Source organism: Vitis vinifera, chromosome 19 (assembly GCF_030704535.1).
Source record: "Vitis vinifera cultivar Pinot Noir 40024 chromosome 19, ASM3070453v1".
Taxonomy (NCBI): Eukaryota; Viridiplantae; Streptophyta; class Magnoliopsida; order Vitales; family Vitaceae; genus Vitis; species Vitis vinifera.
The window spans coordinates 26,004,505-26,027,811 of NC_081823.1; the positions used below are offsets into that span (position 1 = coordinate 26,004,505).

General features: G+C 35.4%; 1 protein-coding gene and 2 long non-coding RNA genes across 28 annotated transcripts; 2 read left to right on the forward strand and 1 right to left on the reverse strand.

The window, feature by feature from the left end:
* Positions 1-79: 79 nt before the first annotated feature.
* LOC100249646 (putative disease resistance protein At3g14460-like) lies at positions 80-14,375 on the forward strand. Of its 26 annotated transcripts, none has more exons than XM_059735510.1 (4): positions 80-12,260; positions 13,160-13,302; positions 13,391-13,746; positions 13,857-14,375. In XM_059735510.1, exon 1 carries the CDS (start codon positions 280-282, stop codon positions 4,615-4,617), a length of 4,338 nt encoding a protein of 1,445 aa, XP_059591493.1. In that variant the 5' UTR covers positions 80-279; the 3' UTR covers positions 4,618-12,260; positions 13,160-13,302; positions 13,391-13,746; positions 13,857-14,375. The 26 variants fall into 26 exon arrangements, with proteins under 26 accessions (XP_059591493.1, XP_059591504.1, XP_059591499.1 ...); XM_059735521.1 differs by having other exon boundaries at positions 13,397-13,746; XM_059735516.1 differs by having other exon boundaries at positions 13,160-13,279.
* Positions 14,376-14,557: 182 nt separating this feature from the next.
* Positions 14,558-15,725, reverse strand: LOC104877798 (uncharacterized). Its single transcript, XR_784764.3, has 2 exons — positions 15,394-15,725; positions 14,558-14,897 (listed from the first exon to the last, which is right to left on the reverse strand). It is a non-coding gene; the product is annotated as an uncharacterized LOC104877798 (long non-coding RNA).
* A 2,309-nt stretch (positions 15,726-18,034) lies between these two features.
* LOC104877797 (uncharacterized) lies at positions 18,035-22,468 on the forward strand. Its single transcript, XR_002029032.2, has 2 exons — positions 18,035-18,093; positions 20,430-22,468. It is a non-coding gene; the product is annotated as an uncharacterized LOC104877797 (long non-coding RNA).
* The last annotated feature ends 839 nt before the right edge of the window (positions 22,469-23,307 follow it).

Here is a 23,307-nt window from a genome sequence, read left to right on the forward strand (position 1 = left end):
TTTCTGCTTCAACTATAGTATAAGAGTGGCCCAAAAGCATACTCCATTTCTTCAAAGGTAAAGTATGTACAACACATTATTAATGCAGAATGCAGCTTTCTTTGACTGTTTGTAGCTTTCTTCAAATGTAAAGGTAAAGTAGCTTTCTTCAAAGAATAAACATAAAAAATATCTTCCACGCTAAGGAGGAGCAATTGACTTCGATAGACTTGTCGCCAATTTCTCCAGTTTGACCGATCTGCCATTTCCTGCCTTCTTCTACATCAGGAGGAAGAAGCCATGACAGTGGGAGAGGCTTTTCTCTCAGCTTTTCTTCAAGTTCTATTTGACAGGTTGGCTTCTCGTGAGTTCGTGGAGCTGCTACGTGGCCGGAAACTGGATGAGGTGCTGGAGAAGTTGAAGATAACTCTGCTGATGATCACTGCTGTGCTGAATGATGCTGAGGAGAAGCAGTTCAGCAGCCCAGCAGTGGAGAAGTGGCTGCACATGGCCAAAGATGCTCTGTATGATGCAGAGGACGTATTGGATGAGCTAGCTACCGATGCTCTGCAGTCTAAGCTGGAAGGTGAATCTCAGAACGGAAAGAATCCGGTACGCAATAGGAGTTTCATTCCCACCTCTGTTAATTTGTTCAAGGAAGGAATAGAATCAAAGATAAAGAAGATAATTGACAAGTTAGAAAGTATTTCCAAACAAAAGGATGTCCTCGGCTTGAAGGATAATGTTGCGGGGAGTTTATCAGAAATCAAACACCGATTACCAACAACTTCGCTGGTGGAAAAATCTTGTGTCTATGGCAGGGATGACGATGAGAAGCTGATAATTGAAGGGCTACTAAGAGATGAACTCAGCAACGCTAAAGTTGGGGTAGTTCCCATAGTTGGTATGGGCGGGATAGGGAAGACAATCCTGGCTCAACTTGTGTACAACAATGGCAGAGTGGAGAAGCGTTTTGCTTTAAGAATCTGGGTTTGTGTTACTGATCAGTTTGATGTGATGAGGATAACAAAAACATTGGTTGAGTCAATCACTTCGAAAACTCCTGAGGTCAATGACTTAAACTTGCTTCAAGTTAGCCTGAGAGATAAAGTGGTTGGGCATCGGTTTTTGCTTGTTTTGGATGATGTTTGGAGCAAGAGAAATAAGGGCTGGGATTTGCTCTTGAATCCTTTAAGAGCAGGAGCACCAGGAAGTAAGATTATAGTAACAACACGCAATGCAGATGTTGCATCAAGCATAGGCACAGTTCCGGCTCATCATCTGAAAGGTCTATCATTTGAAGATTGTTGGTCATTGTTCAAGAGTCAAGCATTTGAAGATAGGAACATTGATGCTCACCCCAATTTGGAAGTGATTGGTAGGGAGATAGTGAAAAAATGTGATGGTTTGCCACTGGCAGCAAAGAGGTTGGGGGTCCTTTTGCGCACGAGAGTAGAAGAACATGAATGGAGGGATATTTTGAATAAAAAGATATGGGATTTACCAGATGATGAAAGGGAAATCCTTCAGACTCTAAGATTGAGCTATGATCATCTTCCTGCACATTTGAAGCAGTGCTTTGCCTACTGTGCGATATTCCCAAAAGACTACGAATTCAAGAAGGACTCGCTAGTTCTATTATGGATAGCAGAAGGTTTTGTGCAACAACCAAAAGGGAATAAAAGATTGGAAGAGGCAGGGGGTGAATATTTTCAGGATCTAGTATCAAGGTCATTCTTTCAGCAATCCTCTAATGATAAATCATGTTTTGTAATGCATGACCTCATGAAAGACTTAGCTCAGTTTGTTTCACGAGATATATGTTTCAGATTGGAGGATATGCTGAAAGATGGAAATCCATGTAAAGTCTTTGAAAAGGCCCGCCATTCCTCTTACATTCGTGGAAAACGCGATGTTCTCACTAAATTTGAGGCCTTCAATGGACTCGAGTGCTTACGGTCCTTCCTACCACTGGATCCAATGGGCAAAACTGGAGTCAGCTATTTGGCCAATAAGGTTCCTAGCGATCTCTTGCCAAAGTTGAGATGTTTACGGGTTCTATCTTTCAATGGTTATCGCATCACTGAATTGCCGGATTCAATTGGCAACTTGAGACATTTAAGGTACTTGGACCTTTCTCACACTGCAATTAAGTACTTGCCTGAATCAGCAAGTACTCTCTACAATTTACAAGCATTAATCTTGTTACAGTGTCACTCTCTCAGTATGTTACCTACAAACATGGGTAACCTAACAAACCTACGGCATCTATGCATTAGTGAAACCAGATTAAAAATGATGCCACTGCAAATGCATAGATTGACGAGTCTACAAACTCTCTCTCATTTTGTGGTGGGCAAAAATGGTGGGTCGGGAATAGGAGACCTGAGGAACATGTCGCATCTTCAGGGAAAGCTTCTCATGACAGGGCTGCAGAATGTGGCTAGTTTTTGGGATGCAGCAGAGGCTAAATTAAAGGACAAACATGAAATTGATGAGCTGGTGTTCCAATGGAGTAACAATTTTGATGATCTAACAAATGATAGGGTTGAAGAGGAAGTATTTGACAAGATCAATGTTAGAGGCCATAGGGTGACCAGATTTCCAAGTTTTAGGGAAGTCATGCAGGCATATGAGCAGGAACATGATGAAACACCGTCAGAACAGAGTGGTAATTTAGATGATTCCAGACATGGAAGAGTTGACACTGACGTACTTGAGATGCTGCAACCTCATAACAACATAAAACAACTTGTGATCAAAGACTACAGAGGAACAAGATTTCCAGGCTGGATAGGAAATGCTTCCTACTCCAATATAATACGTTTAAAACTTAGCAACTGTAAAAAGTGTAAGTGTTTACCATCACTTGGGCAGCTACCGTCGCTCAAATACCTGACTATCAAAGGAATGGAAGGAATCAAGATGGTGGGCACCGAATTCTACAAGGATGGATGTTCTTCTCTTGTGCCGTTTCCATCATTGGAGACTTTGAAGTTTGAGAACATGTTGGAGTGGGAGGTATGGTCTTCCTCTGGACTTGAAGACCAGGAAGACTTCCATCACCTGCAAAAGATTGAAATCAAGGATTGTCCCAAGCTTAAAAAATTCTCACATCATTTCCCTTCCTTGGAAAAAATGAGCATTTTGCGGTGTCAACAGTTGGAAACACTTTTAACAGTTCCAACACTTGATGATAGCACAGAACAAGGCGGATACTTCCCTTGCCTCCTAGAGCTTTCTATAAGAGCATGTCCCAATCTGAGGGAATTACCCAACCTCTTTCCGTCCTTAGCGATACTTGATATAGATGGATGCCTAGAATTGGCAGCACTTCCAAGGCTTCCTTTGATCCGTGAACTAGAATTAATGAAATGTGGTGAAGGGGTGTTACAAAGTGTAGCGAAATTCACATCGCTTACCTATTTGCATCTGAGTCATATTTCCGAGATCGAGTTTCTACCTGAAGGGTTCTTCCACCACTTGACAGCACTCGAAGAATTGCAGATTTCTCATTTCTGCAGGCTCACAACCCTGTCCAATGAGATTGGATTGCAAAACCTTCCTTACCTAAAACGTTTGAAAATTTCAGCCTGTCCATGTTTAGAGGAGTTGCCACAAAACTTGCACAGTCTTGTATCTCTGATAGAGTTGAAGGTCTGGAAGTGCCCCCGTCTTGTATCCTTCCCAGAGTCAGGCTTTCCTTCTATGCTTAGAATTCTTGAGATTAAGGATTGTGAGCCTCTGGAGAGCCTACCTGAGTGGATAATGCATAACAACGATGGCAACAAGAAGAACACCATGTCTCATCTCCTTGAATACTTTGTGATTGAAGGCTGTTCTACCCTTAAATGCTTACCAAGAGGCAAGCTTCCCAGCACACTCAAAAAACTTGAAATCCAGAACTGTATGAATCTGGATTCCCTTCCTGAGGACATGACTTCTGTTCAATTTTTGAAGATTTCAGCCTGTTCAATTGTGTCCTTTCCAAAAGGTGGATTACATACAGTTCCATCCTCCAATTTCATGAAGCTTAAGCAACTGATTATCAACAAGTGTATGAAGCTTGAATCCCTACCTGAAGGTCTACATAACCTCATGTATCTTGATCACTTGGAAATAGCAGAATGCCCGCTACTGTTCTCTTTCCCAGGACCTGGGTTGCCCACAACCAAGCTACGAACACTTAAAATCTCCAATTGCATCAATTTCAAGTCCCTACCAAATCGGATTTACAACCTCACATCTCTTCAAGAGCTATGCATAGATGGGTGCTGTAGTCTTGCATCACTTCCAGAGGGGGGATTACCCAACAGTCTAATATTACTTTCTATCTTAGATTGCAAGAATCTCAAGCCCTCCTATGACTGGGGACTGCACAGGCTCACATCTCTCAACCACTTCTCCTTTGGAGGATGTCCAGATTTAATGTCACTTCCAGAGGAGTGGCTGCTGCCTACCACCATATCCTCTGTTCACCTTCAATGGCTGCCAAGACTGAAGTCCCTACCCAGGGGCCTGCAGAAACTTAAATCTCTAGAAAAACTAGAGATATGGGAATGTGGCAACCTCTTAACCTTGCCGGAGGAGGGACAATCCAAGATGCAGTGGAATCTTCAATTTTGGGATGTCCTCTAGCATACAATTAGCAAGGCAAGAATTTCATCTTGTGCCCAAATCAAGAATTTTCTCAGAGCCACTCTTTCTTGCAGTGCCAACAACTCCCATTATTTCCAAAAGAGTGGCTGCCAGGTGTGTTTTCTCATCTTTGCAACCATCCATTAATCTGCATAATCCACACACGGTAAATCTACTGAAAGATGGTACTGCTGTGCTCTGTTTTATTCAGTAAAATAACACCAAACACATTGCTCTTCATATTTCCACTAGTAATTTCCCAGTACCATTCTCATAAATTATATCATGTATTGTAAGACTTTTTTGCATATTGAGAAATAATTAGAAAAATATGAAAACATATATGAATTCATGAAAGATTATAATGTTAAAAGAGATAAATATAGCATTCATCAAACACCATACTGATAGGCCTCTTATACGTTATGTATATTCCAGAAAAGGGAAGAGAAGTGTACTGCAAACTGGCAGTTAGTTGTAACAGTCCTTGTACAGGCTGTGTAACAGTCTTGGTACAGGCTGGAATAGCTTAAATAGGAAAATATGGAATTGATTAGGATAGCTGGCTGTTCTGGGAGTTTGGGGGGAGAGTGATAGCCTCTCGAATAGCTATCTTGTATCAGTCTGGCCCTGTTCTTGAAATTCAATAATATCACTAATAAATTTTTCCTTCATTAGATACCTATCACATACATAAGTAAATATTAAACTAAAGTTTTAATGAAATAAACTTAGCATAACATGTTGTGCCAGCAGAAGCTTCAATGTAAACATATTAGTTCAAGAACACAAACATAATATAATTCATGCACAAAAGTACATGTGGTTTTAAAATGGTGTGGCCAATCATGTATACATCTATGGATAAGAGAGAATCATTCCCATATCGTATAGAGAACATCATAAAAGATAGAAACCAGATACAACAATAAGGTTCTTGAAACTTCCCATGTTTCCCCACTCCTTGTACCATAGCCTAAATCATGAACTCCTAGCTCCATCAAGTGTCTCCCGTTCTTCCTCACATTTTTATCTACCACATGATATAAGCCCATCTATAAGGATTTGCTTCCAACCGTGTAGATATTGTATGTTTTGAGCCCAAAGGAGCCTTCATAGTTTTAAAATGTATCTACAAGATTAAGAGGAGTCCATACATATATAATCCCAAGAACATTTTTCCCCTATTTGATATGGGATATCACACCATCTCCATCTCATAACTTTTCCCCCTCATGATTAAGATATTCCTAATAACTTTATTTATTCTATAAGGAAATCAAATATTATAATGACATATTAATATAGGAAATATTTTATACAATATTCATTACCAAAAGGAATCTATACCAATTAGAAATTTGAGACGCTTCCCTACATGACATGACATTTTAAACTAAAGGGTTAATTTCATTCACCTCCATTGAGGTTTTGGTTAAATACACCTAACCCCTATTGGTTTAAAATTTCATTAAATATCTCTTTTATCATTTGAAAATGATAGAGGAGATATTTGATGAAATTTCAAACCAATGAGAATCAAGTGTAGTTAGCCAAAACCTGAGGAAAGATGAGTGAAATTAACCCTAAACTAAATCATAGATCCATTACAAACTCTACAAAAAGCGTCCTCATCCTCTAAGTCCTTTACCATCTTTTATAATCATATTATGTACACGAAGTCTTTTACAAGAATAATAATAACATGCTTTCTTGGTTGCTCATGTAGATTGAAAAAGAATGTGACGTCTAAACAATGAAACTTTGAACTTTGTATTAGAAATGGTATGTTTTTCCCTTGAAATGAAAGAAGGCCATCATATTACAGCATAAGATCTAATATTTGATTTATTTAGTTTTGTTGGATGACTAATGGCCTGTTTGAAAACTGTTCTTGAAAACAACTTTTTGTTCCTTAAAATAGAAATGGTTGTCTAACTCAAAAAACGTGTTTGACAAATTTTTTATTGAAAACAATTTTTTGAATATCTGTTCCAAAAATGCATTATTTTTTAGAATTAATGTGAGGCCTTTTCAGCTATTTTTTGTAGTCTTTCTGAGAAATAATTGAAAATATTTTGGGAACTTTTGCACAGTACATAAATGCACAATACCTTCATAGAGAATACACAGAGAAAAATGTTTTCCATATTGAGAACTACTTTTAACAGCTGTTTGAAAATTTTTGTTTTTTTCAAGAATTGTTTTCAAAAACGTATCTCTTTTTTTTATTGAACAACAGTTTCAGGATTCTAAGTTTGTTTGCAGGTTCAAGCTTTTACAGGTCAACTATAACCACAAGAAATTTGCAAACTGGATAGGATTTTCCACTATCTGCAAACTATTTTCTAACTAGTTTTTGGTACAACAGTTTGACAGACTATATGTGTACTGTTCAATCTTTAAATAAATTGTAACATCATTGTAGTATCAGATGCATATTTCAATAGGCTATTCAACTCTTTCACTATTGACACAAACTCAATGTCATCTCTCAAACTTACACCACCAGCACTTTATTAACCAAGCATTTAAACTCAGGTGAAGAGTACCATCATTATGTCCATGTCAAGTCCCTATAACAAGATAAAGTTTCACTAGTTGCAATAGCACGAAAAGTTGCCAAATGGTAGTCACAGAAGGTTTAGAAACCTTCACTTTAGTTTGATTGAGTTCAGCAAAGATAAGCGATAACTTCTATTTAATGATGTTTCCTTACATTTAATTAACATCTTAAGATAGTCTTTCTTTTTTTCATAGAAAGCTCTTTTCCATATTTAAGTTAGATGTGGGAAAGAGTATTCTAATCAGGGCCTCATCAGTTTTTTTTTTCTTCTCTTTTGGGAGTCCAACAATAGATTTATAATAAAATTGTCCTGTTAAACACATTATCATAATATATTACTGCTTTTACCATAGACTATCTCCCTACAAGTTTGAGATGGGATTAAGCCTTCAGTTGCTCCTTGTTTCTCATTGTCATGTGGGAGGATCTAAGGAAGCACCAGTGTTTTCCTTCTGTTACAACATTAGGAAAATTGGATCATGCATGTGAGACCCTGTAATTTAGAATTTTCTTAAAGAACTAAATTTTAAATCAATGCCTGCAACTTTTTGATAGTTAGCACAGCAGCATCAGCTTACAAAATCCACTGTATAGATATGTAGCTTTTCATGAAGCTGGTTAGGTATTTTGTGATAATAGCATATGATATAGTTACCAAAAAGTGTAATGCACTGAGGTCAAATATTTATATTATAGAAGGCTGGTTGGAGAGGAGCAAGCTTTCTGTCTGCAGTTCCTCCAAGGAGATTGGGGTGTCAATTTGCTATCCAGCAAGCAGTGGGCTGCCTTATTCACCTGGAGGCCTTTTGGTGGATGGTCAGTGAGTTCCTTCTAGTTGGGTTAGTAAAAAAATTATAAGTTTTTGCAAACATGAGTTTCTTGCTGCTGGAGAGTTTTGAAGAAGAATGTCTTGCTTTGTTTATGAAGATTCAGGTGTGGTGGAGGCAGCAAGTCGCTGACACCCCAAAGAAGAGGAGGACGAGGGGGAGTTGATACAAAGACCAGGAACTTAGGAAGCTGGCATATTCAGTGAACTATGACGGGAAGGGTAGGGGTAACAAGGAGGATGTTAGTGTGGCTGGTTGGTCTCAAGCTCCTTTTGAAGAAAGTAGCTCAGGTGTACTGTTTGACAGACTATATGTGTACTGTTCAATCTTTAAATAAATTGTAACATCATTGTAGTATCAGATGCATATTTCAATAGGCTATTCAACTCTTTCACTATTGACACAAACTCAATGTCATCTCTCAAACTTACACCACCAGCACTTTATTAACCAAGCATTTAAACTCAGGTGAAGAGTACCATCATTATGTCCATGTCAAGTCCCTATAACAAGATAAAGTTTCACTAGTTGCAATAGCACGAAAAGTTGCCAAATGGTAGTCACAGAAGGTTTAGAAACCTTCACTTTAGTTTGATTGAGTTCAGCAAAGATAAGCGATAACTTCTATTTAATGATGTTTCCTTACATTTAATTAACATCTTAAGATAGTCTTTCTTTTTTTCATAGAAAGCTCTTTTCCATATTTAAGTTGGATGTGGGAAAGAGTATTCTAATCAGGGCCTCATCAGTTTTTTTTTTCTTCTCTTTTGGGAGTCCAACAATAGATTTATAATAAAATTGTCCTGTTAAACACATTATCATAATATATTACTGCTTTTACCATAGACTATCTCCCTACAAGTTTGAGATGGGATTAAGCCTTCAGTTGCTCCTTGTTTCTCATTGTCATGTGGGAGGATCTAAGGAAGCACCAGTGTTTTCCTTCTGTTACAACATTAGGAAAATTGGATCATGCATGTGAGACCCTGTAATTTAGAATTTTCTTAAAGAACTAAATTTTAAATCAATGCCTGCAACTTTTTGATAGTTAGCACAGCAGCATCAGCTTACAAAATCCACTGTATAGATATGTAGCTTTTCATGAAGCTGGTTAGGTATTTTGTGATAATAGCATATGATATAGTTACCAAAAAGTGTAATGCACTGAGGTCAAATATTTATATTATAGAAGGCTGGTTGGAGAGGAGCAAGCTTTCTGTCTGCAGTTCCTCCAAGGAGATTGGGGTGTCAATTTGCTATCCAGCAAGCAGTGGGCTGCCTTATTCACCTGGAGGCCTTTTGGTGGATGGTCAGTGAGTTCCTTCTAGTTGGGTTAGTAAAAAAATTATAAGTTTTTGCAAACATGAGTTTCTTGCTGCTGGAGAGTTTTGAAGAAGAATGTCTTGCTTTGTTTATGAAGATTCAGGTGTGGTGGAGGCAGCAAGTCGCTGACACCCCAAAGAAGAGGAGGACGAGGGGGAGTTGATACAAAGACCAGGAACTTAGGAAGCTGGCATATTCAGTGAACTATGACGGGAAGGGTAGGGGTAACAAGGAGGATGTTAGTGTGGCTGGTTGGTCTCAAGCTCCTTTTGAAGAAAGTAGCTCAGGTGTACTGTTTGACAGACTATATGTGTACTGTTCAATCTTTAAATAAATTGTAACATCATTGTAGTATCAGATGCATATTTCAATAGGCTATTCAACTCTTTCACTATTGACACAAACTCAATGTCATCTCTCAAACTTACACCACCAGCACTTTATTAACCAAGCATTTAAACTCAGGTGAAGAGTACCATCATTATGTCCATGTCAAGTCCCTATAACAAGATAAAGTTTCACTAGTTGCAATAGCACGAAAAGTTGCCAAATGGTAGTCACAGAAGGTTTAGAAACCTTCACTTTAGTTTGATTGAGTTCAGCAAAGATAAGCGATAACTTCTATTTAATGATGTTTCCTTACATTTAATTAACATCTTAAGATAGTCTTTCTTTTTTTCATAGAAAGCTCTTTTCCATATTTAAGTTAGATGTGGGAAAGAGTATTCTAATCAGGGCCTCATCAGTTTTTTTTTTCTTCTCTTTTGGGAGTCCAACAATAGATTTATAATAAAATTGTCCTGTTAAACACATTATCATAATATATTACTGCTTTTACCATAGACTATCTCCCTACAAGTTTGAGATGGGATTAAGCCTTCAGTTGCTCCTTGTTTCTCATTGTCATGTGGGAGGATCTAAGGAAGCACCAGTGTTTTCCTTCTGTTACAACATTAGGAAAATTGGATCATGCATGTGAGACCCTGTAATTTAGAATTTTCTTAAAGAACTAAATTTTAAATCAATGCCTGCAACTTTTTGATAGTTAGCACAGCAGCATCAGCTTACAAAATCCACTGTATAGATATGTAGCTTTTCATGAAGCTGGTTAGGTATTTTGTGATAATAGCATATGATATAGTTACCAAAAAGTGTAATGCACTGAGGTCAAATATTTATATTATAGAAGGCTGGTTGGAGAGGAGCAAGCTTTCTGTCTGCAGTTCCTCCAAGGAGATTGGGGTGTCAATTTGCTATCCAGCAAGCAGTGGGCTGCCTTATTCACCTGGAGGCCTTTTGGTGGATGGTCAGTGAGTTCCTTCTAGTTGGGTTAGTAAAAAAATTATAAGTTTTTGCAAACATGAGTTTCTTGCTGCTGGAGAGTTTTGAAGAAGAATGTCTTGCTTTGTTTATGAAGATTCAGGTGTGGTGGAGGCAGCAAGTCGCTGACACCCCAAAGAAGAGGAGGACGAGGGGGAGTTGATACAAAGACCAGGAACTTAGGAAGCTGGCATATTCAGTGAACTATGACGGGAAGGGTAGGGGTAACAAGGAGGATGTTAGTGTGGCTGGTTGGTCTCAAGCTCCTTTTGAAGAAAGTAGCTCAGGTGTACTGTTTGACAGACTATATGTGTACTGTTCAATCTTTAAATAAATTGTAACATCATTGTAGTATCAGATGCATATTTCAATAGGCTATTCAACTCTTTCACTATTGACACAAACTCAATGTCATCTCTCAAACTTACACCACCAGCACTTTATTAACCAAGCATTTAAACTCAGGTGAAGAGTACCATCATTATGTCCATGTCAAGTCCCTATAACAAGATAAAGTTTCACTAGTTGCAATAGCACGAAAAGTTGCCAAATGGTAGTCACAGAAGGTTTAGAAACCTTCACTTTAGTTTGATTGAGTTCAGCAAAGATAAGCGATAACTTCTATTTAATGATGTTTCCTTACATTTAATTAACATCTTAAGATAGTCTTTCTTTTTTTCATAGAAAGCTCTTTTCCATATTTAAGTTAGATGTGGGAAAGAGTATTCTAATCAGGGCCTCATCAGTTTTTTTTTTCTTCTCTTTTGGGAGTCCAACAATAGATTTATAATAAAATTGTCCTGTTAAACACATTATCATAATATATTACTGCTTTTACCATAGACTATCTCCCTACAAGTTTGAGATGGGATTAAGCCTTCAGTTGCTCCTTGTTTCTCATTGTCATGTGGGAGGATCTAAGGAAGCACCAGTGTTTTCCTTCTGTTACAACATTAGGAAAATTGGATCATGCATGTGAGACCCTGTAATTTAGAATTTTCTTAAAGAACTAAATTTTAAATCAATGCCTGCAACTTTTTGATAGTTAGCACAGCAGCATCAGCTTACAAAATCCACTGTATAGATATGTAGCTTTTCATGAAGCTGGTTAGGTATTTTGTGATAATAGCATATGATATAGTTACCAAAAAGTGTAATGCACTGAGGTCAAATATTTATATTATAGAAGGCTGGTTGGAGAGGAGCAAGCTTTCTGTCTGCAGTTCCTCCAAGGAGATTGGGGTGTCAATTTGCTATCCAGCAAGCAGTGGGCTGCCTTATTCACCTGGAGGCCTTTTGGTGGATGGTCAGTGAGTTCCTTCTAGTTGGGTTAGTAAAAAAATTATAAGTTTTTGCAAACATGAGTTTCTTGCTGCTGGAGAGTTTTGAAGAAGAATGTCTTGCTTTGTTTATGAAGATTCAGGTGTGGTGGAGGCAGCAAGTCGCTGACACCCCAAAGAAGAGGAGGACGAGGGGGAGTTGATACAAAGACCAGGAACTTAGGAAGCTGGCATATTCAGTGAACTATGACGGGAAGGGTAGGGGTAACAAGGAGGATGTTAGTGTGGCTGGTTGGTCTCAAGCTCCTTTTGAAGAAAGTAGCTCAGGTGTACTGTTTGACAGACTATATGTGTACTGTTCAATCTTTAAATAAATTGTAACATCATTGTAGTATCAGATGCATATTTCAATAGGCTATTCAACTCTTTCACTATTGACACAAACTCAATGTCATCTCTCAAACTTACACCACCAGCACTTTATTAACCAAGCATTTAAACTCAGGTGAAGAGTACCATCATTATGTCCATGTCAAGTCCCTATAACAAGATAAAGTTTCACTAGTTGCAATAGCACGAAAAGTTGCCAAATGGTAGTCACAGAAGGTTTAGAAACCTTCACTTTAGTTTGATTGAGTTCAGCAAAGATAAGCGATAACTTCTATTTAATGATGTTTCCTTACATTTAATTAACATCTTAAGATAGTCTTTCTTTTTTTCATAGAAAGCTCTTTTCCATATTTAAGTTAGATGTGGGAAAGAGTATTCTAATCAGGGCCTCATCAGTTTTTTTTTTCTTCTCTTTTGGGAGTCCAACAATAGATTTATAATAAAATTGTCCTGTTAAACACATTATCATAATATATTACTGCTTTTACCATAGACTATCTCCCTACAAGTTTGAGATGGGATTAAGCCTTCAGTTGCTCCTTGTTTCTCATTGTCATGTGGGAGGATCTAAGGAAGCACCAGTGTTTTCCTTCTGTTACAACATTAGGAAAATTGGATCATGCATGTGAGACCCTGTAATTTAGAATTTTCTTAAAGAACTAAATTTTAAATCAATGCCTGCAACTTTTTGATAGTTAGCACAGCAGCATCAGCTTACAAAATCCACTGTATAGATATGTAGCTTTTCATGAAGCTGGTTAGGTATTTTGTGATAATAGCATATGATATAGTTACCAAAAAGTGTAATGCACTGAGTTCAAATATTTATATTATAGAAGGCTGGTTGGAGAGGAGCAAGCTTTCTGTCTGCAGTTCCTCCAAGGAGATTGGGGTGTCAATTTGCTATCCAGCAAGCAGTGGGCTGCCTTATTCACCTGGAGGCCTTTTGGTGGATGGTCAGTGAGTTCCTTCTAGTTGGGTTAGTAAAAAAATTATAAGTTTTTGCAAACATGAGTTTCTTGCTGCTGGAGAGTTTTGAAGAAGAATGTCTTGCTTTGTTTATGAAGATTCAGGTGTGGTGGAGGCAGCAAGTCGCTGACACCCCAAAGAAGAGGAGGACGAGGGGGAGTTGATACAAAGACCAGGAACTTAGGAAGCTGGCATATTCAGTGAACTATGAAGGGAAGGGTAGGGGTAACAAGGAGGATGTTAGTGTGGCTGGTTGGTCTCAAGCTCCTTTTGAAGAAAGTAGCTCAGAATTGTTTCCTAGAACATTTGACAGTTGAATGATGCAGATGAAAGGAAAGTAGTGGACTCCATTTTGAGATCTCATAGAGCTGATCTGGTCTGTTTGCAATAGAATATCCCTTTGGTCGGTGATGCTTACACATGATGTGGAGGCTTAGAGAGAATCAATATTCAGGTTGTGCCATTTTCTTCTCTCTGGAGATTGGGAAGATTACTTCCCTAGTTTTTCCCAAAATATTCTTCTAAGACCAATCTCTTACATTTCATCATTTTGTTGATTTGCAGTGTTACCAAGAGGGGAAGTTATTCTTTTCAATTTGAAAAGAATATAGCTTAAAGTAGGTCATTTCAGTGACCTGGTCAAAGCTTGGTAGGATTCAGGGGCTCCCCTGGTTTCACCTTAGCAAGGATGACTTTAAAACTTGGAACAAAGGGTTCTTGGCAACATGTAAATTGGGAAATCATGTGCTATTGTGCATGTTGGTTTCTTGAATTTGACGGAAAAGTAGGGCTCTCTATCTAATGATAAGCTGCTAGCTAAAGGCATGCAATCAGTTAGCAGTATTCGGAGAGATGTCATGGAGGATGAAATCAGCTTCATGGCTCAAAGAAAGGGACAGGAACACAGAATTCTTCCATAGATTGGTTAATGCCATAGAAGAAGAAACAACATTAGTGGCTTAAAGATAAAAAAGATTTGGCTTTCGGTGCTCTTTGTATACTTCATCTATACTGTAATTGTACCCCACCTTTTTTGTTTGCCCATCCAAAAAGTATATCATGAATCTATTTAGGTTTCCAGCTCATGTAAACGTAAGTGAAACAGGGGTCGCAGCTGATTAGAAAACATGAGCATGTCACAGTGATGTTTTAACTCAGTGTGAAGTCGGGATTTTCATAATCGCAGACACATACTTACAACATATAAACTTTAAAACAATGCCATTAGTCATTGAGATTCAAACTAGTGATGAACTAAGGAAAGCTAAGATCAAAATATAGTGTTAGAATTTGAATAAAAATTCAACATTGATGCCTCGCCATAAAAATGAATCATACAAGTGAAAAATTCACTACCTATCTTAAATATCAATTAACAAGGAAGCAGTTCGGTCCTAATGAATGGAATTTCAAACCAAGTACCATAATTTCAGATATACTTGCTAAAGCAACAATGGTGATTGCAGAAGAACATGAATGCCCCCAACAGTGTTTTTTTTTTTGTTTCCCTCGACCTCTCATCTCACCAGAAGAAAGAGGATCAGTGGCAATTCAGAAAAAAGGAGCTGAACTCTGAACCCTTTTATCAAGCACTTGCATCATAACCTGATAAAGAGCAGAGAAAGATAATCAAGGATTCAAAAATTCCACCATAGATTCAATAATTTGGATATTAGAACCATATTGTTAAAAGTTTTTGAATCTAAACTATGACAAAACATAGTAAATATTGTGAAGCTTGACAGGAAAAAAAAAATACAAAACAAACAAACAAACAAGCAAAACAGGCAAGTACAGCCAGAGTCATATGACCTAAAATCACAGCAGAGGCAAACTGAAATAGCAATAGGCTTACAGAACAATGTAGGAAAATTATCCAAGCAATCTAGGAAAATTATCCAAACAATCTAGGAAAATTATGCAAGCAATCTAGGAAAATTAATTGGGAAAAAAAAAATTAATGTCATATTCATGTAGATTACTCATTTGAAATCGGAAAGTACAAGCGATTTGAATTAAAAAGAGCGAAAAAAAAAAACCCCAAATGTTGCGTTTGTTTCCCAAGAAAATGGATGTACATTAGTTGAGCAGAGCAAACAACCTTCAATTTATGTGAGCATTTCATTATTTGGAACTCAAGGAGCATTACATTTGCTTGCAAATGAACACCAATGTTGTTTTTGGTTCCCAGGAAAATCCATACACACTGGTCACGAGTGACTAGACCAAATTGGTTTAGAAAAGACACTGATGTGGCGTTTGGTTCCCAAGAAAATACATAAACACTAATCACTTGAGACTAGGGCAAACAATCGTTAAATCCCGTAAGGATGCCATCATTTGGATTCTAAAGAGCACAAAATTTGCGCTTTGCAAACACACACATCTTCTGTTTGGTTTCCAAGAAAACGCTCTACACTTGTAGAGCCTATAATTATTTTTAGCATTTCATCCTATAAAATTTAAACTGGAAATAGTATTTTTATATTTTCTAGAATAAGGGTGTATGAAAACTTGTTTTTTATAAACATTGTTTAACAAATTGAAAAAAAAAATCATTTAAATAAATATATTTTAGGTATTTTAAAGATATTTTTTATATTATAAATTTGCAAAAAAATTAAAATTTTAATTTATTATCTAAATCGTAAAATTATGCTTGAGTTGGAGCAGGAACACTTGTAACTTTTGAAGTTAATGAAACATGGCTTTAACTTATTTGTAAATTCTTTTGTTGATGAATCAAATTGTAGTTAAATTTTAATCTTTGAAACTTGGAAAATATAATTTTTTGGGGATATCAAAGTTATGAGTCCATTTTGTTTCAAATGATGCTTAAAAAATCTGTCAATTCTATGTTTTAAGATCAATGTAAAATGCACTCTTATACTATGTTTAGGAATTATTTTTAAAACCATTATTATTTTAAAAATCTATTCTCGAAGCAAATTATTTTATAAAAACAAATTTTAAATTATTTTTAGTTATTTTACTTTTTCTAGAGTTAATTATAAAAACTAATTGTATTTATATGGAAAATGATTGAAAATAAATATTTAGAAACACAAAATAAAAACTTTGGGTCTATCTGGCAATTGTTTTCAAGAAAAAATTTGTGTTATTTTGAAAAAAAAAAAAAAGATAACATGTTTAACAATTCAAAAACATTTTATATTTTTTATTCTTTTAAAAAAATTATTTTTAGAGAATATTCTTTAATTGTTTTTTGTTATTTTCATTTGCTTTTGAATGACGGTTTTAAAAAATAATTATACAAACACGTAAAATGATTAAAAATAAAACATTAAGTGTAAAAATCTTTTTTAAAACATATTTAAAAACATTAAAAATATTTTTTTATTTTACAAAATATCGAATAACAAATTTTAAAAACTGTTTTTCAATACTATTTTCAAAAATAGCTATCAAATAGACCATTTTATTTTTTAAAACATCATAAAACTTTTTTTTACAATGATTAAAAATAAAAGTATACAAATTATTTTGAATATTAAAAATATGTTTAAAATATTTTTTTATTTTACAAAATATCATATAACAATTTTTTAAAAACAGTTTTTCAGTATTATTTTCGAAAATAGTTAACCCTTTTATTTAAAAAAAAAAACATTGTAAAACTATTTTTTAAAATTGTTAAAGAAAAAAAGAAAAAAAAAAAGCCAGTTTTTAAAAACGTTGGGCCGACATTTCCTCTTATTGTTTCTCTCAGCGAATTTGATTTCATAAATAATTATATTTAATTCTTTCAAGTTAAAATAAAAGTTATTTAGTTGTATCTTGAGAAGGAAAGTTCGAAATAAATGTGTAATTTTCAATTATGGAAGTTATTTCTTTCGTCTCTATAAATTAAATATTTCTAAATACAGCTTTATAAATTTAAAAATTAAATTACTTTTGAAATTTGCGAAGCCCAACACCGACTCAAACAGTCAAACCTAACCAAATTCATCATGGAGTGAAAAATGAAGTGAGTTTGTTCCAGCCCGATAGTTCAAAAATTGGACCGGCCCAATCTCAGCCCACTATCAACCGACTCAACTCATCCCAGTTGTATACCCCTTTAGGGTTTGCTTGCAGAAGGGCTGCCAATCTGAGTTCACTGACAAGCATTCAGTATTTCCTTCGCCAAATGCTGCGTTTCGTTCGATCTCTGGATTTAAGGCAATCCTCCTATCTTTATTCCCTATTCAATCAATCAACTTCTATATTTGACATAATCGTTTGGATGCTGAGTAAATAACGAGAAAATGAAAGAAAGTTTCGATTCGCAAATTTTCCGTCATCTAGGGCTTTACCTAGATCTCATATGACTCTTGGCTCAATTGATTTGAGTTTTCAAATTTTTAATTTTTTTCTGTTTGTTTGTTTCGGATTTTTGGTAACACAGAAAGTAAGAGGAAAAACATAGTAATCAAAATTCTGTTTTCTTTTTTGGTTCTTCATTTTCTTGGTTCCCAAACACAGTCGGATTTCTTGCTTTATAACTCGGGAATGCTATTGCCAGGGTTTCTCTTTGGAAGAAGCTATAGTTTGGTAGACAAAGAAAATGTGAAAAAAAGTATTAATTTTGAATGGTAAAATTTTGGGAATATATTTTGTTTGACGTACGAGAACATTTTTATGATTTTTGGAGATAAGTGATAACATCATTGTGTTAAAACTCTGGGTACCTTGAGGACTAAATATTTATTCTTTTTATTTATTTATTTTTTAAATCTAGGTTTGCTCCTTACAAGTGAGAGAAGTACTATGGCATGAGTGGAGTCGGAAAAAAAAACAGGTATGAATAATTATATATTTTTTAGTGTATTTAGTGGAATAATACTCTATAAATTCATATATTGCATGACATTATGGTTAGTATTAGTAATAGTAATGGTAATAAAATCTAAATTGATATGCACATTTGGCAAATGAACCATAAATTTGTTTGTAGTTGTTCAAACTCTTTTGGTATTTTATAATCAAAGTAACTCATGATGGGTACCATTGAATTCTTTGGTTGAATTTCCCAAATATAAGACTAATTCTTGAATTCTTGGTTGGCATGCTATCGCATATGGTGTTAATTAGCCTTTATTATATTTTGTCTCCTTTTACCATATCTCGGTTTCCACCATAACTTACCTATAGGCTAAATTATCTATAAGTTCAAAAAACAAATGAAATTCAAACTAAACTATCTGTGTAGGATATGATTTTGTGATGGGAGTTGTTTATTTTAGTAGGATAAGTTAATTGAAAGCTATTATCTCCTTTGGTTGATTTAAGGCATGCATCTTCTCATATGAATGCCAATCTAAGTAAAATTTTCTAATTTTCTTAGTGAAAACTTTCTAATTTTCTTTTGGAAACTTTCTGATTTTCTTTTGAATGGGATAAAATCCCAACTTGATCCATGAATAAACTTGCCCTCAACTCATGGATGTCGGTTTAAGTAAAAACTTTATGATTTTCTTAGTAAAAGCTTTCCGATTTTCTTTTGAAATTTTTCTAATTCTCTTTTGAATGGGATAAAATCGCAACTTGAACCATGAATAGACTTGCCTTATCTTTTGGTTGTCTCCTCCATATTAGGTTAGTTAGGATAGTTTGATGCATTTCTTGTTTTCAATTTTGACTCCTTGATGTTGGATTACTTAGGCATTTAGTTTTGAAAAAGAGAAAATGATAGTAACTCATATATAAAATGTAAGAACTCTTTGAGAATTACCTTAAAATAATAATGACTCTTAGAAATAATTTTTCCCATATGTTCAACCAAAGGTGTATTGACAATATAGATGGCCCAAACAAAATCATCACTCATAAATCATATCTTGCTTCTTCATCTAACTCAACACTTACATTTAATGCAAATGTTGTGCAAATTGATGAGAGATCTCAACCGTAATTGACATGGTAAACTCTTTAAATTCTTATTATTCTATAGTAACATTTATTTTTATGCTACCATATATAATATATTCCTATCTAATTAATCAATTTTTTTATGCAGTAAACAAGTTTTTGGAACAAAGCATCAATTTCCTTTGTAAATCTACATCAAAAGTTTTGGTACATGGCTTGCAATAAACGCAATAAAAGCATCGATACTGAATTTGAAAAATCATTTACTTGCATCTATTTGCAAACATCACAATGTTATTGTTATGCCAATGTTATAAGTCTCACACATTTTTATATTTTATTAAACAATGTGAGTAACATTGTTATAAATTACTTAACAAACTCTTTATTATTGAATATTCTAATGTTTTTACTAATTTGGAATTACTTCTTATTAATATAGGTGTTGTGTTGAAGTTAACCTCTTCGATAACTCTTGATTATTGATTGCAACTCTCTATTTGGAAAAAATGAAGAGAGATTTTTATTTTGTTCTACAAAAGACTTGATGGAACATATTTCTAATGTAATACTTAATTTTGTTTTTAATTTTTACTTCTTATTATCTATAAAAATTAACATTTAACATTTTATATTCAATTTTTTTTATAACAGGATGGAATTGATAATATAAAAAGTTTAGCTACATTACGTAATGAATAAATCTTTTTGCTCCATCTAAAAAGCTCTAAATCTCAATTTTATAAAAACATGTTAAGCAAATTCAATATTATTTAATTTCATGTACACATGAAAACAATTGCTCAAGCTATAAACATAGTTGACTAATTGTTGAGTCTCTATTGTGGAGCAATGTAAGTCTCTTATGTGGAACAATGATAGAAAAAAAAACTATATCCAACATTTTTATACATATATGTTTTCTAATAGAACTAACTAATATAGTTTGCATGTATATAACTATGCATATTCCTAAAGCAAACTACAATTTGTTTCTACTTTTTGCCAAATAATGATCACTTCTATTGCCTTATTGAGGAAATAAATAATTTCATTATTTCTAAATGTTAATGAACTTCTTTAACTTCTAATAACTTAGATAACCCTTCTTAAAACCTTTTCAACTACGTTCACATGAATCCATAAATTTCATGAGCATCCAATTTTTTTTAGATTGTTTTCTTAACCCTTATGAGTTTTTGTTTTTATTTTTATTTATTTATTTCTCTTCTTTAAGTTCAGTTTGTTTTTTGACATTTATTTCAGATGGCTCGTGATAAAAGGAAAGTCGTTGTTCAAAGTGACAATGAGACTAGGCATTCTCCGAGGCAAAAGTGTGTCTGACCTCTTATCTAAAGTCGAAGTGGTGTAGTGATTAGTGAGCCTATCGAGAGGCATGTCACTCATCAAGCCAAGCATGTAGAGACCAGGACGAAGGCTCGTTTTGATCACCCAACTAAAGTCATGCATGTAGAGGCTAGGACGAAGGCCCGTTTTGATCGCTCAACCACTCCTAAGACCACGAGCAGTTCCCCCTACTTTGAGCCCAACATATTCTCCATCTCTAGGAGTTTGTGATGATGTCCCTAGGGTGGACCTATCTCGTCGGGAGTTTGGTCAAGAGTTTTCTTATGACATAAAGGCATTTAGTACTTATGAGCCCACTGCACAATGCATGCATCTCCTCGACTGATATTATTTTCTCTCATTGATGGATCCTCCCCAATATTTTTATGTCGCTAATGTACGAGAGTTCTTCTCTACTCTTAAGGATTGGAGAAGGGGGTATCGAAAGCTCCATTTTTCTATCAGAAGACGAGCTGATATTATTTCCACTGAGACCATTGTTGCAGCCTTTGGTTTACCGTCATTCACTCATCCTGAAGCCCAATTTGCACCTCAGTCACGACCAGTTTTTTTTAGGATTGCACGTATACTAGCACCTTGGGGTACCCACTATCGTTCAGCCATCACTCGCCTTGAGATGCCACATACCTTATGGTTTGTGGATCAAGTCATTAAGACTAACATTTTTCCATTTAGACACTCTATAGAGTGCTCTGGTTTAGTTTTATGGGGGTTATATCACATGTACACAGGCGAATGGTAGAGTCCAGCTTAACTCATCATGGATACCATCATTTATTTTTTTCAAAAGGTCAAGGAGAAACAGTGAGCTTCAGCTCAAAGCTATCTCATTCTTTTGCCTCGGTTGCTTTCATACTACTTGCTTCATCGTGGACACCAATTACATGAGTCTAATCGTCGTATGGCTTCTCACTTATGTTATCAATCAGTGGGTTTGAGCGATTCATTCAGGGTCACAGTTGACTACCTTTGGCACTAGATGAAAGAGAGCTTTGCATGTTATTCCACTTCCATCTACTACAGAGAGCCCGCTCCCGCCTACTCCTACTTTTGACACGAGGTTTCCAGTGTTTCCTATTCCTCTTCCACCACCTCTTTCGAGTGCCCTAGAGCCTGCCATTCCTATTTCCACACCAGTAGTATCGGTCTCCAATCTTTCTAGACCTTCACAGCCTTAGGTTGTCGATGCTACCCCAAGTACCTTATCAATCATGGCTTGTCTAGTCACACTTTAGGAGTTATTTGTGTCCATGGACTCCCACATTGATGCTCGCCTAAGTAAGATGGAGACTCAAATGGATGACCTCACTTTTTCTATACAATGGCTTACTTCCTTGGTTATTCCATCTAGATAGAGGGAAAATTTTGTTACACCAGTTGATACCAGCTTATAGATTGACGGTGGCACATATGTGATTGGTTCTAGCTTTAACACTAGGGCACCAACAGTAGCCCATGAGACCATGTCTATTTTATAGATATCAGGTGATGTTGCAGCTAAGATTTTTACCTCAACTATTGATATTCCAGATTCTGAAGGACAGGTCGATGGTGAGATCTTCATTTGTGCTACTGACACTGGTGTGGACATCATTATCAGGGATGACCCCCCTATGGTACAGGATGTTGGAAAGGTCATTACACTTATCATGGAGATCACCGATCAAGCTACTACACCTATGTTGGAGGAAATAGATGGAGTTGTCGATCCTATTAATGGCGCTTGATTTTCATTTCTATATATATACCTTATTCGATATGGTTGTATACACTATGGTATTTTTGGAGCATACTAATACTCTTATACTCTCTTTTAGATTCTCACCATTTATATTTTTCTCTATGCATACTTTTGCTACTAATCTTGTTGCATTTGTGCAAGACTAGTTTGTATGAAATCATTATAACAAACTTCTCACTCGATGATCTTGAGGTAACATCTTCCTTTTTCCTTTCTTTTGACCCATTATCTTACACATTGGGGACAATATGTAATTTAGGTTGAGGGGGAAGGTTTATTAGCCCTAATTTTTTTTCAAAAGTTTGCATGTTATCTTTGGTTAGTTAATGAGATTCTTGATTTGCCTTGGTAACTCATGGTTTATTTTGCATAAGAATGCTTTAAGTAGTATTATTTCTTTAGAATTTGAGAAAAAATACAGTTAGAGTAAGAGTATTAGTTCACTTACCTTATCTTTATATACATTTAAGAGCAAAAATAGTTAGGTTGAACTCTTGGAATACCTTCAATTTTTCTTTGATGGTTATTTTCTATTTAAGACTCAAAGCACACACGGAGCACGCGTATACCCTAATGGTATCTTGATTAATATAATTTCTTTAGCTTAAAAGGAGATGTTCTTAAGCAATAAAAGAAGGAAATGAAAAAAAAAAAACAAATTGATGCAACAAAAAAAAAAAAATGAAAATGATTGATTTAAGCTTGAGCAATTATCTGAGAGGGTAATGGCCTTGTGTCTTCAAGCCCTAATGCCCGAAACCAATTGGTTAGGAGCCATCGGTATCTTGCTTGTTACATAAGCTAAACTCAGTTTTGAAAATAAATAAATAAATAAATGTTTGGGAAATTTGACCTTGTTCTACCTTAAGCTAGGGTGATAGCTGAGGGGTAAGTGGCCTATAAAGGTCCTCAATACCTGGTACCTTGGGTAAAAACTCAAGAGTTGCCAGTGGATCCCTATTAAGCCATATAGAAGGAGATTTCCTAAACTAAGAAAGAAAAATTAAAATAAATTTTCACCCTTCTTTAACTTAA

What these genes read in the sequence shown, in the direction of transcription:
- LOC100249646 (XM_059735504.1), top strand. Translation starts at nt 280, where the DNA reads ATGACAGTGGGAGAGGCTTTTCTCTCAGCTTTTCTTCAAGTTCTATTT.